Source organism: Hippopotamus amphibius, chromosome 2 (assembly GCF_030028045.1).
Source record: "Hippopotamus amphibius kiboko isolate mHipAmp2 chromosome 2, mHipAmp2.hap2, whole genome shotgun sequence".
In the NCBI taxonomy this organism is placed as follows: Eukaryota; Metazoa; Chordata; class Mammalia; order Artiodactyla; family Hippopotamidae; genus Hippopotamus; species Hippopotamus amphibius.
The window spans coordinates 225,447,090-225,462,613 of NC_080187.1; the positions used below are offsets into that span (position 1 = coordinate 225,447,090).

Genomic DNA, 15,524 nt, shown 5'->3' on the forward strand with positions numbered 1-15,524 from the left:
TTAATTTAAAGTTGGAGGTAGAAATCATTTTAATTTTAAAGAGCTTCTTATCTTGTATAAATCTAATTGCTTTTTTACCCTCTACGAGAATCTTTCCACCTTGTCTTATAAAGCTAGCCAAGAATTAATATCCCAAATTATTTCATCTGACTCATGGTAGAGACAGAGCTGCAGAAGCCAAGCTTACTAGGTTTTCTTGGGACTGTTATAAATTTGAGACCGTAATACATTCTGAATAAATTCTGAGAAAGTATTAGTCACATAATAGCCTCAAGTGTAATACTTTACAATTCAAACTTTTACTTTATCCTCTCAGTGAGACTCAGAATTTGCTAGATTTAAAAACATGTGAAATAGATCTAATTAAACATCCTTATCCATATTTTTCAGATTCAAATCATTTTATTAGCTACTTTATTTTTACAAATTATATTGCTTCTAACTTTTTTTTCTTTTTTTAATGAAATATGTATGCAATATAGATTTGATAGTAGCAGACTTTATCCTCAGGGAGAAAACTAGATTCAGAGGGTCCGTGAACTGCAAATCAGAATACTGAATACCAACCTTGAATCTCTGGTTGACTCAACCGGAACATTTGCCTGTCATTTAACTTTAGGCTAAGGAATCTCACATAGCCAACGGTCCGTTTTCTCAAGGTTCTTTTACTCGGTTTAATCAACGAGTTTATCACTTTAAAATGAGAGATAAAACTTTTAAATAACTTTTTAGATATGAGAAAGAATGCCTTATCGAATTTAGATACAAACACTTTGTTTTGATTTGTTGGTAAAATAAGCATAAAAATATCAACACAGTTGCCCCTTAAAACAGTCATCAATTTTGTGAAAAACATTGCTACTTTTCAGTAAGTTTGTTCAAGAATTGATAAGTTTTTAATCTAACTAACAACGTAGCAATTAAGTGCATGTTGATGTAATAATTATACCTATTTTCTTGAACTTTTAATATACCTAGTGGAAAGACTTTCTAATTGATGTCATATTTCATATCACTTTTCCTTTAGTGCTTTTAATACACATATACATTTTACTCACCAGCCTATTTTTCAAAGTTCCTTTTTATGTCTATTTTTCAAATCTCCAACTAATTATAAACTCTTTTAGGGCAAAGGCCTTGTATTTTTGTTTTATCTCTCACCATAGCTTCTAAGTTAGAATGTTTTGCATATAGTGGGTCCTCAATTAACAATGCAAACTGACTGACTCTAACTGGAAGTGGCCTTCAGGGAACCTCCAGTCCAGAAGGCTCTCAATGCTTGGGATTTTCAGAATTAGGTTGAATGAGCACAAGGAACTATAGGCAGTAGGAACAGGTGCAGAGCAACTGAGAGAAAGCTGCTGGTAGCTACTCTGGTTGTGTGCCTGTGGAATCAGGAAAGGATTCCAGTAGATGCTCTTAAGGGGGTGTGTTTGATCAGTAACGAATGAGTAATAATCAGCTTGATAAAGCTAGGGCCAAAGTGGTTTAAAAGCAACTCTTCCATTATGTTCTCTGAACAAGAACCAGTGAACAGGTATGAAACAGGCAATGTTTATGGGGACTTAAGAGGAGCTAAGTCTTCTGTAGACCCAAGGACATGCTTCAGAATCTGTTCCACTAAATCTGACAACTGTACATGAAACTCACCATAAGGAGAGAATAAAAGAGTATTTGAGATTTCCTCTTCTCTAGAGATGAAACTGATTCAAGAAATCAACCTTGAAATTGATGCTGGACAAAATCCTGAACTTATTATTAAAAAAGATAGCTTGTAATTATATAAAAATTATATTGCAAATTAGATGAGTCAAAATATGTGCTAATCAGTATTTTAACATTCAGGATGTACAGTATACCTTTAGATAAAGGTTATGAAAATACAAATGAGTCAGATTTGCTTGCTTGTAAAGCTAAAATCAAACTGTTAACATCTTAGAATAATGTATCATCATACTAAGTTAAACGTACCTCCCTTTAACAACATGTGTCTTTTTGAGTTCCCCCATTAGCAAACCCTATGACAAAGACTCAAATGCAAAAAGTGCATTTGAAAAGTGTTCCCAGAAATATCCATAAGGTATTGGGAAAGTGTGGGGGAAAAAAAAAAAAATATATATATATATATAAAGGATGCATTATTAAACTAGTGACTATTGTGAAGAATTAAAATTTAATTTTCCTGAGGAACTCTGGGAGACAGTGAAACAGTCTCTCTGAATCATCCCATCTAAGAATCTGGTAGCTGAGGTATTTGAACACCAACTCCCAGTAATAATTTTTTGAAAGATATGGGGGTGGGCATTAATTTCTCAGAACTTCTGCCTGCTGAGAATATGGGCAGAGTATACTCTGGAAACCAAAGAAAATCTCTAGGAAAAGAATTTCAGGTACATGCATTTGTAAGTCACTCCAGTGTACCCAGAAATAAAGAATGAGAAGAAGATATTCGAAGGGTGCTAATACTTTCCAATGCAATAGTCGATAAGGAAAATTTTGTATTTTTGGTACATCTTAACTAAGTGAGATCTTTTTCTTTTACATTCTCCATTTTTACAGATAAAGGGGCTCTTTTAAAATATTATCTCTGTGATTAATCATGGCATTAGAATGAAAATGGTAATCAGATTTCAGTTTTGCTCTAGGAACCATCCTTCTAGATGAATATTCTTTTCTTGTTAAAAAATCTTTATTAATGTTTAGTTTTAGAAACTAAACCTTGTTTGTCTAAAACATACTGCAAGTCAAAATGTAAAACTGGATTAACCCTGGGACTTCCCTCATGGTGCAATGGTTAAGAATCCACCTGCCAATGCAGGGGACATGGGTTTGAGCCCTGGTCCAGGAAGATCCCACATGCCGAGGAGCAACTAAGCCGGTGCACCACAACTACTGAGCCTGCGCTCTGGCACCCACAAGCCACAACTATTGAGCCCATGTGCCACGACTACTGATGCCCACGCACCTAGAGTCTGTACGCTGCAACAAGAGAAGCCGTCACAATGAGAAGCCCACACACTGCAATGAAGAGTAAGCCCCACTCGCCGCAACTAGAGAAAGCCTGCAAGCAGCATCAAAACTCCAATGCAGCCAACAAATAAAATAAATAAAAATAAATTTATATAAAAAAATAACTGGATTAACCTAATTTACTAAACTGGTCTGCTTAAGTAAATAACAGCTACTTCTTCATATGTCAGTTGTTGCAACTTTAGACAAATAGTAACTGGATTCTTTTCTGATGAATAGAATTTGAGTGAGACATTATAAAAACTAAAAATAAATCACAGAATGAAGTTGATATTGGCATTATATTCTTCCACTGAGACACAGTCCTATGCTTCTTATTTCATGAAAAAATGGGAAAAATGACAAACTAGAAAATGGTTAAGCTTCAGAAGACACTGATGTAGAGTTCCAAGGGACAGAAGTCTTACACCAGGCGTATTTCCTACACTGTGGGCAGGGACTGTAAAATTGGAATCTGAGAAATTAGTAATTTTCCTACCTTATCCATTTAGTACACATAATCAATAAATGGATTTCTTTTCTTTCACGTGGTTATTTTTGTTAAAGTGTATTTACTTCCGACCCTTAAAATGTGCTAACAAGAACAAAACGACCAATACATTTCTGAAGACACTCTATAACTTCATAAATACACTGTAGAAATGGAGAGTAGATGGAAGCAGTAATCAAGAAGACAGTGATTAGAAGGAGTAAAACAAATAACCCTAAAACCTCGGTGGCTTAAAAAACAGCAACAAAAAATCGTCCTTTCATGAAAATTCCAATTCAATTGTTCCTACACTTATAGGTCTCCTGGGTAGCTTTCCTCTAAATGGTGACTCTGGGGAATTCACTGCCAGTCCGGTGGTCAGGGCTCCGTGCTTCCACTGCAGGGGGGCACAGGTTTGATTCCCTGGTTGGGGAACTAAGATCTCGCATGCTGCATGGTGTGGCCAAAAAATAAACAAATAAATTTTTTAAATAAATTAAATAAATAAATAAATAGTGACTTTGTTACTCAAAATCTTTCCATTGTGTGGCTCTAAAAACCAGTGGGTCCTCAGACACATTACAGGAGCCTCTGTATGGAGAGATGGATAAATCAAGATACTCTGTAAAGAACTGTGTGAGATGCTTTAGACTCTCAACCTGAGTATGGCACGTCACCTCCTCTCACATTCCACTGGCCAAGACTAGTCTCACGGCCCCACCTAGACAAACAGACTGGGAAACAGAGTTCAGCTGTGTATTGAGTAAATTAACGTTGGCTTGGTAAACATCTGGAAAGTGTCTACCCACAGGTCACAAGTGATAGCCAAAAATCTGGAAGTGTGTTTCTAGTACAGCATATTAAAGTGGTTTGATCTTGGTCTTGCCCCTAGGATATATTTTAGCAATGAAGTGGATGAAATTTAGGAAACGATATTTTAAACAAAACAGGAAAACATCAAATGAATAAATAGAAAATATAATTCTACAAGTATATTTTAAAATCTCAGAATATTCATGCACACATAAAAATAAGATGAAATTAAACAGAAATAAACGTAAGATTCTGCCTTTAGGTTACAATACAATCAATTGCACAAAAAATGTTAACAGAATGTAAATTTTCAAATGTCTATTTATAGAACACTCTTACCGCATGCCAAATTCAAATCAATACAGGAAAAATATTATTGCTTTAATTTTTAAAGAATCCAAAGTAAACAATTTTATTAGCAAGAATACAAATGTCTTGGTTATAAGGATAACACTTCCAATTGAGACTGTGTGGATCAGCTGATATACATGCTAAAGTTTATTTTTGGGGGAAATACTGACAAACTTAAGCACAGGAGGAGAGTCCATTAGAAAACTGTTTGGAAACTGCCTCATACAAAGAACAATAAATTAAGTGGAAATAATAAATCGGTTAAAAAAAAGGTGCAGGGGGTCAGAATGCCTTTGTTCAAATATTCAAAATGGCCACATGAAAGAAAGGGTATACATATGCTTGCATACTAAAGTCCTAGGAAAGGCAACATAACTTTTAAAAATCTACAAATGTTGCACAAAAAATTGAGCAAGCACTTAAAGAATAGTAAAGGGATTTTAAGCTAAAAATATATTACAGAAGCTAAGTACACTTTATCTAAGACTCTGAGCAGAATAAATTAGACGGGCTTAAAAGGAATATGATGTACATCTTTATCTGCCTGTTCATATCTAAGATTATAGGAACTCAAGCATTGTTAGCATGATGCTGACATGGTCTTTGACCTGGTAGGAGTCTCTTTATACTCACTGAAGTTTTCACTGAAGGGTTTTTTGGTGTGTTACTAAGTTCTTTATTAGTAATGTTAACACTATTTGGGAATTAGATTGGTCATGTGTCCCATGAGTAAATTAGTCTGATAAGCAAGAATTCTTCATCTGCAGCATATACAAAATTGCAAAATTCTGCCTTGAAATTTATTAACAGGATAATTACCATGACAGCACTGTAATTACCACATCAAACATCATTAAGACCTTCCAAACCCAAGGCTGATGTTTTAGGAGGAGGGGTGGTGGTGAGAAAATTATGTTTAATGAGATTAATTTAAGGCGTTAGTTTTCTTCCAGCGCTTGTCTTGCTACCAGAATTTCCATTAGTCATTGTAGACTTTTCCTAAACTTTTGTCGTCCAGCAGTCATGTTGATGAGTCTAATAAAAATAAACTCAAACAACTCACTGTCAATGTTTTTTAACTGTGAAGTTTATAATTCTTTCTAACACAGGTAAATTGTATTTGAGGAATAAACTGCTAACATGTCATCCTAATCTCCCATTAATTTCTCAGGTGAAAATGTAATAAATAAATCTAACAGACAAGGGCAAAAAAAATTCACTGCTTGTTCTGAATATAATCAAATGCAACAATCTACGTAAGTGAAATTTAAAGTGGGGAGTATGTTTCAGAAAGAAGGCTTACAAAATGTTTAACGGATATTGGAAAAGATTTGTCTCATGTGTGAACACTGTCTGCACAGTTGAAAACTTATTAAGCTAATGCCTCTGAATCTAATTTCTTTTTGAATTAAGATTAAGTTTTAATCAAACCCTAACCTTTAAAGTTGTATGACCTCTATTACTCTGTGAGCAGTACAGTCATGGCTGAGAATACAAGCAGGAATTCTGGAAATACATTCTCAAAAAATTGTTCAAATGCCCTCAAGAATTTCAAGGTAACTAATATACTTCAGTATGAGAACTTCAAAATTCTGTGAACCTACTTTTTTCACATATTGTGGAATATATTCTCTTCCTTCGAAAACAGATATTGGAGTTCCCTGTGAGTGGCCATTGCTTCTCAGGGCCAATGAAGCGGTATTCGTATTAGGAGAATGCTGACATTTATCAGTAATTCAGAAGTCCTAAAATTATAATTTCTTGGGGCTTCCCTGGTGGCACAGTGGTTACGAATCTGCCTGGCAATGCAGGGGACACGGGTTCAAGCCCTGGGCCGGGATGATCCCACGTGCCGCGGAGCAACTAAGCCCCTGTGCCACAACTACTGAAGCCCGCACGCCTAGAACCTGTGCTCTGCAACAAGAGAAGCCGCTGCAATAAGAAGCCCACGCACCGCAATGAAGAGCAGACCCCGCTCGCCGCAACTACAGAAAGCCTGCACACACCAACGGAGACCCAATGCAGCCAATAAATAATAAACAAATAAATACATAAATAAATAAAATTATAATTTCTTCATTTTATATTTTATGTAAATAACAGATAGTCACTTACATGGTCTGAAAACATTAGCGATAAAATCTCAACAGAATATGACAGGCCCCTTTTCAAATTAAGCTTTCATTCTTCCTCTAAACCCACCATTTGAGTCACTTATTCCCCAAACACAGTTCACTTAATCTCTCTTCGGTGTCTTCAAATTGCTCACTCGTTATGGAACACCTTTGGCTTTCCCTTCTGTTTATTTAAACCTATTGTGTCAAGAACTCTGAAGAGTCGGATATTTTCCCTATTTACCAGCTAACAAGTTAGCTGCCACAGCTTCATTGAAGCTGACAGAGGACATGAGACTGCTCGGTCAGAAGCAAAGGACTGTATTACCCAAGTCTCAGATGAGCCTCATGTCATCATAGGTTCTCCTAAGGAATTCTGAGTGTAGGAAACTTCTGATCTTAAAAGGTCCTGCTAGCAAACCTGCCTCATCTTTGCGCCTGAGGGAGACATTACCTTTATTATTCTAATCAGGAAGCAAACCTTCCTTCTGCCCTGGAGGCAGACACTGACTAATATCTAATGCTGTCTGCTACAGACAATCACCCTGGAAAAAGAGAGTCCTGGACAAAAAAACTGCCAAAGGACACACAGAAATGCATGCCGAATCTCATCCTTCAAACTACAATGTAAATCCTACTTCTTTAATAAGAGGCCACAGTGCTTTCTCACTCTACATTTTCTGTGCCCTCTGACATACCATTCATGTTGTGTGGCATCATCTATGTTATTTATTTTCTTGCTTAACATAGGTGTCCCAGTTAAATAAATTATATATTTCATGTTATCTCTTTAAGTAGTTTAAACTCAGTGAAGGTACACATTATGTAATAAATTCCTTTTTAGCCTCACAGAATTTAATGCAACTATATATTGAAAAGCCTCTCAAGTATTTGCAGCATGAAGAAGGGTCACAATTTACTCTGTAAATGTTTCATCCTAAACCACAGGTAAACAATTGGCAGTGAAAGAGTTTTATACTATCAGTTGGGGGGCAATTAGTTTGAATGTGGCAACAAAGTTCCCTATGCTGTCCTCTATCCTTTTCTTATAAGATGCTTTTTCAGTCAACTTTGGTGTCAAATATCAAAGAACATCTATTCTTATGGAGAATTAAAGAAAAGTGTAAATATAATTAGAATTGACAACAATCTTTTGATAAAATCTGGAACGGGATTAGTTTTCACTTCTAGGAGCTTAATCACAAGGACCTCCAAGGCAAAAATCTTCAAATCTATATTTTATGAATTAAAAATTATCAAATTATACATGCATATAGTTTAGAAAGCCAAATAATTATACAAAACACAACCTCAAGTATTTCTCATACCCAGAGGCAACATTTTCTCATGCATCTCTTAACCATTCTTGGTTTTGCCTTCATATTTCTAAATGCTTAACTGCTATTTATAGATTTTTTTTTCCATTTTCACATTGTCTTACTGTTTTCTTCCCGTTGAAAAGAAGCCTTTACTTCTCCGTCTCCATATTCCTTATATTTATATCATACTTATGGTTAAGTCAACTGCTATTGTTATCATTGACTATGCAAGTATATCTTCAGAGTTTGAACCTTGTAATATATTTCAATTACATTTCATTTCATACAACTTTTAACACCCACATTTTGTTTCCTCAATCATGTATGCACCCATCATTATCCTATTATTAAGCTTTCCATAAGAAGTGTAAAATCCTTCTATAAAACATCAGATAACCCACCAGTTGCATCTCTTTCCTGAAGACATCCTTCATGAAACCTCTTCTTCCAGATTCAGTCTGTCCTTGGTTGCTCTTGAGTTCCAAGGCACAGCTATCATCTTGGTATTTTGCTTCATTACCATCCTGGGATTCCTTTCTCTATTCTCCTATACACAATCTCCTATTTTTTAAATTAGTTTTGATGGAACATACATAAAAGTAGTGTCCCGAGAACAGGAACGTGGCAGAACAAATTTGGAAATCTTATAGGTCTTCCTTCTTCTTTAATACCTGAAAAAAATACACCTGGTTGTGTAGAAAAATTCTAGTTTGATAATAGTTTTCCTTCAGAATTTCAAAAGCTTTACTTAATTGTCTTCTAGCTTCCTGATTTCTATTGTGCCACTTTGATTCTAATTCTTTATATATGATCATTTTGGAAAAAAATGAAAAACTCATTGGAAATGTTTAAGATCTTTATTTTTCTCCTAGTGTTTGAATTGTATGTGGATGTGTTTTGGTGTGGATCTTGCTTACTTTATGTGCGAGACACCTGGTGGGTGCTTTTTAATTGAAAACATATGTCTAAATATGATGGAAGTTTTTATTAATTTTTTAGAAAATAACTTCATCTCTATTTCTTTTTTTGGTGGGGGGGGATTCTATTCAAACACTAGATTAGCTGGACCAATTCTCTAATTTTGTTATCTTCTCTTTCTTCCTCCATCCCTTTCATTGTTAAATTTTGTTTTCTTCTCTGTAAGATTTTTTCAACTTTATCTTCCATCCCTCTTATAGCTTTTTATGTTAACATTTTTAAAATTCTGAGTTCATTGATGTTCTCTGAAAATTCCTTGTTTTTATTTCCTATTCCTGTTATATGAATGCAACATTTCCCTTTTTCTCTGAGAATGCGAATTAAAAATAGCAATAATTGTGTTTTATTTTGTAGTTGGGCTCTCTGAAGTATCCTTGTTTCCTGAATTCTTTTTCCCATTTATTTTTCTTGGTTTTGCTCTTTTATTTTTTAGAAGATGGCCTCAAGTGTTTGGTTACCTGGTATACTCACACCTAAGACTCAGTTATAAAAGAGCTTACTGGTAGCTCTGTTGATCAACAGTAGGCTTCCCTGTGAGTACATCAGTGAGGCTGTTTCACCAAGGACCCTCTTGTCAGGATCCAGAGCCTTTTCTCCAGAGTTCATCATTGCCTATATAGGAATTCTCCAATATTCCGCCAGAAGGGCATTCTCAGAACCAAGTGTGAAAAGGGATTGACATGAGTATATAAACTTTCATTTAATAACCCTGATTTAAGAGTATGTTGCCTTTTGTTTTCAATCATTCCATGTTTCTTAGTTCAAAGTTTCTCTGGCTCATCACTTCACAAAAATAAACTTCTAGTCTTCTGTAGGGATTTGACTAGAAAGTTGGTGGGAGAAGGGAGGTAGCTGGACATTGAATTGTGTGAAATGTGAAAGGAGATCTGAGTATTTAACTCTTTGTATATAGACTTTCAACCACTTCTTCCATTTTTAGACTGAATTACACTCTAGGAGCTAAGCAGTGTCTCCAATTCCTGAGGTTTGTAAGAATTCTGTAAAATTTCAGTGTGCCTGGTTTTGTCCTCCTACATACTGACAGTTTGATTCAAGCTTTCTTTAGTGTGCTGAGCAGTGGCCATTCCCTGATCTGATTCTTCTCCTTCAAAATTGTTTTTCTGTCCTCTCCTCTCCAGTTCCCTCTATCACTATTGATATGTGTTTTGTTGTTGTTATTGTTGTTGTTTTTTTCCTTTATTATGTTTTAGCATAGTTTTAGGGAGAAGACAGAAAAGTGAATATGTTTAAAAACAGCAGGTAAGTAGAACTAATCCTACATGTTTCTCTTAAACATATAGCTGTTAGTATTCAGACCCTCAGAAGCTATTTCCCAGCAAAAGAAGAACTGTAATTGATTAGCTTTTAATCAGAAATATCTGAATAAGTAACTAGGTCAGATTTTACAAAAAAGTAAGTTATGTGGTTATGAAATCTCCTTGTTTATAAATATACTTTTAAAGGAATTATACATCATTTTGGGATGCTTTTAGAATCTGTAAGAAACAAAATGATAGGTCATGATAAACTGAGAAACATAGCTATATCTTCTCAAAATAGTAACGCAGAGTAAACCATATTCTAGATTGAAATAGCAAAAAAAAAAATACATTTGGTAGTTGCTTTATAAAACCTACATGGTCCAATTTTTCTACTACAAGAAATTTTAGAAGATTATGTGGGAAGAAATTGTTAATTCAAGTTAATAAATCCTCCCAAATTGATCAAAATATTAATATAGTGTCACAAATATTTCAAAATATCTATCTAATAAAATCACCTCATTTTATATCAGTCAGCGTTGTAACAGGCTCCTCTTCTGAAAATAAATTTCCTTATCAAAATAAGGAGGAGTTAGCATTAAATTTTATTTTAGGTAGGTCTTGGCTCTAAAGTCTAGAAACTTATGATCAAAACATGGGGTTTAATGAAATATATACATTTTTACTATTATGAAATCTCTCCTGGATGGCTATAAACTTAATATTTTATGGAGGATTTTTAAAACACAACCTATAACAAGGGATTCAAGGCTAAATTCTAATATCATTTATTAGAATTTCTGTTAAATCTAAGCCATAGTCTGCCTCAGCTTGTTGTTGCAAATACACTCCTCACCTGCAGATTATTTTGTATTCTATGCCTATACTCTGTTCCAAGTTCTGTCAATGTTGAAAAACCAGTTTAGAAAAAGAAATAGAAATCTACAGTGTAGGACTTCCCTGGTGGCACAGTGGTCTTAACTGCCTTCCAACGCAGGGGACAAGGGATCAATCCTCTGGTCCAGGAAAATCCCACATGCCTCGGAGCAACTAAGCCCATGCACCACAACTACTGAGCCTGCACTCTAGAGTCCATGTGCCACAACTACTGAACCCGTGTGCCACAACCACTGAATCCCATGCACTCTAGCACCCGTGCTCTGCAACAAGAGAAGCCACCACAATGTGCACCACAATGAAGAGCAGCCCCCACTCACCACAACTAGAGAAAGTCCCCGTGCAGCAATGAAGGCCCAATGCAGCCAAAAATAAATAAATAAATAAATAATAAAATAAATTTGTAAAAAAAGAAAGAAATCTAAAGCGCAGTTGATGATCCTAAAACCATGGCTTCAAGCATTTTAAAAAAAAATTAGCCGTACTGTTTTAGCATTTCCAAAAATAGTTAAGGCAAAAGCATCTGAAATAAAGTTGCTCACTTGTTTATGGTTTATAAAAATGAATTTCTATTCAATCAACCAGTCCAACATCAAATCAAAATCCAAGTAACATATGAATCTTAAGACTATAATCCAATTTTAGATATCAAGGTTGCCATGTTCAAACTCAGCACTAATATGCTAGTCATGTTCCTATTGACAATTATAGGATAGGTTTTATAATATAAATATTCATGTAGAGAAAACATACTTGAGCCTAAAAACTGTGTTTTTCAATCAAGGTTATACTTGGAACACATGGATTCCCAAAAAGGCCTAGTTGTCTCAATTGTAAAGTATTCTTATCAATAAAAGCATATTTGAAAATTTATTATGTGAAGGAATTTATTTATTTAAACTTTCAAAATAGGCATAATTACTTAAAACGCATGTCTAGATCCCCATAAGGAAGATCTTCTCTAGGACTTCCCTGGTGGTCCAGCGGTTAAGACTCCACGCTTCCACTTCAGGGGGCGCGGGTTCTATCCCTTGTCGGGGAACTAAGATCCTGCATGCCACACAGCTGTGGCTCCCTCCTCTCCAAACACACACACACACACAATCTTCTCTGGAGCTGAAGGTAAGGCATTCCCAGGAAAATGTATATTACTGAGTGTCACACTTATTCATAGAGTTCATAATTGAATACATGTTATACTCTCAAATATATAATCTTAGACAGCTAATAAATCCTTGCCACCAAAACCTTACTGAAAGTAGTACTTCACAATGGTAGGCATCACCATGACATTTCACTTAAACAACACAGAACAAGGTGTTTGTCAAGTTCAGGTTGTGCGGCAAAAATCCCCAAGGAAGTCAAAGATGAAGGGAACAGAGCTAGTGTCTTCAAGCATAGCTGCTCGGAAGCTGACACAGGCCTTCAAAGACTAACAGGGCCTGGGAAAACTGGAGGGAGTCCTGCTATCAGTTCCATTCAAGGGTGCAATGGGATCCTGAGTCACAACTGAGTCCGGACAGCAAGGGATGTGCACAAACAGTAAAGAGAGGGTATGATGCAAACCAGTACTGAAAAGGCTTTGTAGTAAGAAGAGAAGCCTCTTTTTAAGTCTTTAAAAATGTCATTTCCCTCTTGTATTAGATTTTTAACCCAGTGGTACAATTTTATTGTTTTTATCAAACTTATTGGAGTGACAATGCAAGTCACAATCTCTTATGCAAAGCCTTAGGGGAATGTTTTTCAGAATATTATAGGTTTTAGGAAGATAATAAAGTACATATACCATGTTTTATATAACATGTCCAGCAGGCTCTGTGGCAACATGATGTAATCAAACACATTATTTCCAGAGCAAAACATATGATTATTCAGACAAAGTAGGGTAAATAAAGACCAGAAAGTCTTTTCTATTTTTGTATTCAAGTCATTTCAGATTAGATGTTGCCACCAAACTAGTTCACATCAGGTTTTGCTGAAAAAAGTTACCAATAAAATTAAACAAAACACACCCATTCAATCTTCAGGAGTTTTAGATTTTAGAATTGTGTCCAAGCTATTGGAGTTGTATATTTTAAAACTTCATGACCAAAATTATAACAAAAAGCACAGATGTGTACTTTACAATGCTATATTATAGAAGTGTTTAATTTATTTAAAGTAATTTAAAATTGTTTCTGAAAAACACGAAACATAGTATTTTTTTTAAACTATATGTTCCTATAAATATTTGATCAGGGAAGGGGAGACCAGAGGCTGTACTGCTGGGAAGCGTATATATGGGTAAGGCCAACCTGAAGGCCTGTAAGGGCAGGGAGAGAGCACCACCTGGGATACAGATGCCAGAATTCTGCCAGGGGTTGCCTAAGGGACTAGGAAATGCTAGAGAGATTGGGACATGGGCTTCTTCTCTCTCATCCTTCCCAGGAACAATGCGAGCACCTGAATGTGGAAGGTGAATCACAAATGCAGCCCTGTCACCCACTTCTCAAGTCACCTGAATAATTACATGAGATGCAGCATAGGATCTGATAAATCAAATATAATTCCAATCACTTTCTCAACTTTACAACACTTGCCCTGAATTGAAAGAAAAGAAAAAAGGAAAGAATGAAAGATGGGTAGAAAAAAGGGAACTCCTCACTTGTTACTTACGTCTGAATCACTAAAAACAAATCCTTTTATTCTAACACTAGTCTTAACAAATAAAATGCCAGGTCTTGTAAAAAGACAATGGAGTGATGGAAAGCTGTGCAAAAGACGAAACTGAATGTTGGTCCTTAATTTGTCTTGGTGGGGAAGAAAGTAAGGACACGAAGAGGACTTTAAATATATTTGCTAACAGCAAAAAGTAGAAAAATGAGAGCAGGAACAAAAATACTTCAACGAACACTTTCCAGGTGGCACAGCATGGCCCTAGGTACTGATCTCTTTCAACAGAATTGGATCCAAAACAGACTCTACACAGAGATTTTGGTCTTTCACAAGCCAGTTCAAATAGCTTTGCTCAGGATGTGCATTTTAAAAATAAGAATAACGGAAATCACACATAAGGTAACAAAGACAATTACAGTATGTAGAGTGTGATTTTTTTCTTTATACAAATATAAATATGCATTTATGTACTTATATATAAAGATAAGAAGGATACACATTCAACACTAACAGTCATTGGCAGGATTTTCAGTGATATTGATTGTCTTCTTAATCTGATTCTTAAATGTTCTACAATGAATACGTATTATTTAATTACTAAAAACTATGAATATTTCCAATGGAGATTCTTTCTTCAGGAAATATGTTAAGTGAGCTATCAGAACCTTATACACTTGTCATTCTCAACTACACAGAACTCTATATTTTAGAACAAATCCTAGTTTTTCTCAATAGATGTAACAATAAAAAAACAGACTTCAAGTCGTAGGAGAGAAGAAACCTGTAGTAGACTTAACTATAGGTTTCTGGGAAAGTTACTTACAGTACACATCCACTCTGATTGACTTTATCGCTGGGGACCCCAGGCCATTCTCTGCTTTACAGTAATACCGGCCTCCTTGGTGTCGCTGAATATTTGTAATCCTCAAAGTCTCATTGAAGACACTTGAGTCTTGGAATCTGTCAGAGGCACTTCCTGCTGTTTTGGTCCACCTGATCTGAGCAAGCATCAACAAAGATTGTTACTTTAGGTTGGTTTTCTCACTGAAACATTAAGTAGCAATTACTCATTTGAAGAGTTGGTTTTCAGAACGGCTACAGTGCCATTTCTGGCAAGTTACGGAAAGTTAAGAAGAAAAGTTTCTACACATAATCGAATTATAAAAGTTCAAATGCAATGTCATCACTGCATAGTGTGTACAATTCTAATTCAAGATCAACAGTATAATCAGTGTAAAGCACGATATAATACAAAGGAAGTTAAATATAAGCAGTACATTGGAAATATGGATTCCTTGCCTTTTGTTGAGCCTCTAAAATTCTCTCATATTTTCCAAACCCTGTAAGGCACTTTTTGTTTATTTAGAACAGGTACTATATAGGTAGGCTCTCAATTTCTTTTTGGACATGCTTCAGTAATTTATTTAAAATTTTCTATTTGATTTAGATAATTTAAGCATATTACCATAAGAGCTTATTGAAATTATGTGCAATTTTATACACCTGGTTGTTAAAAATGGTTTTTGTTTCTTTTTTATGGATTTGCTTTAATAAGCCCACAAATGACACGTCTGTTTTGATCATTAGAATTCACTTTACATCAATAATTACTTTAAAAAAATGTGTAAACTTTTTC

The 15,524-nt window shown here is 35.2% G+C and overlaps 1 protein-coding gene across 1 annotated transcript in view; it reads right to left on the reverse strand.

The window, feature by feature from the left end:
- Positions 1-15,524, reverse strand: part of MDGA2 (MAM domain containing glycosylphosphatidylinositol anchor 2) — a 777,847-nt gene that overhangs the window by 339,806 nt on the left and 422,517 nt on the right. The window contains exon 3 of the mRNA XM_057722267.1: positions 14,712-14,886. Within this exon, the coding sequence (XP_057578250.1) occupies positions 14,712-14,886 (175 nt within the window). The remainder of the gene's footprint in view (positions 1-14,711; positions 14,887-15,524) is intronic.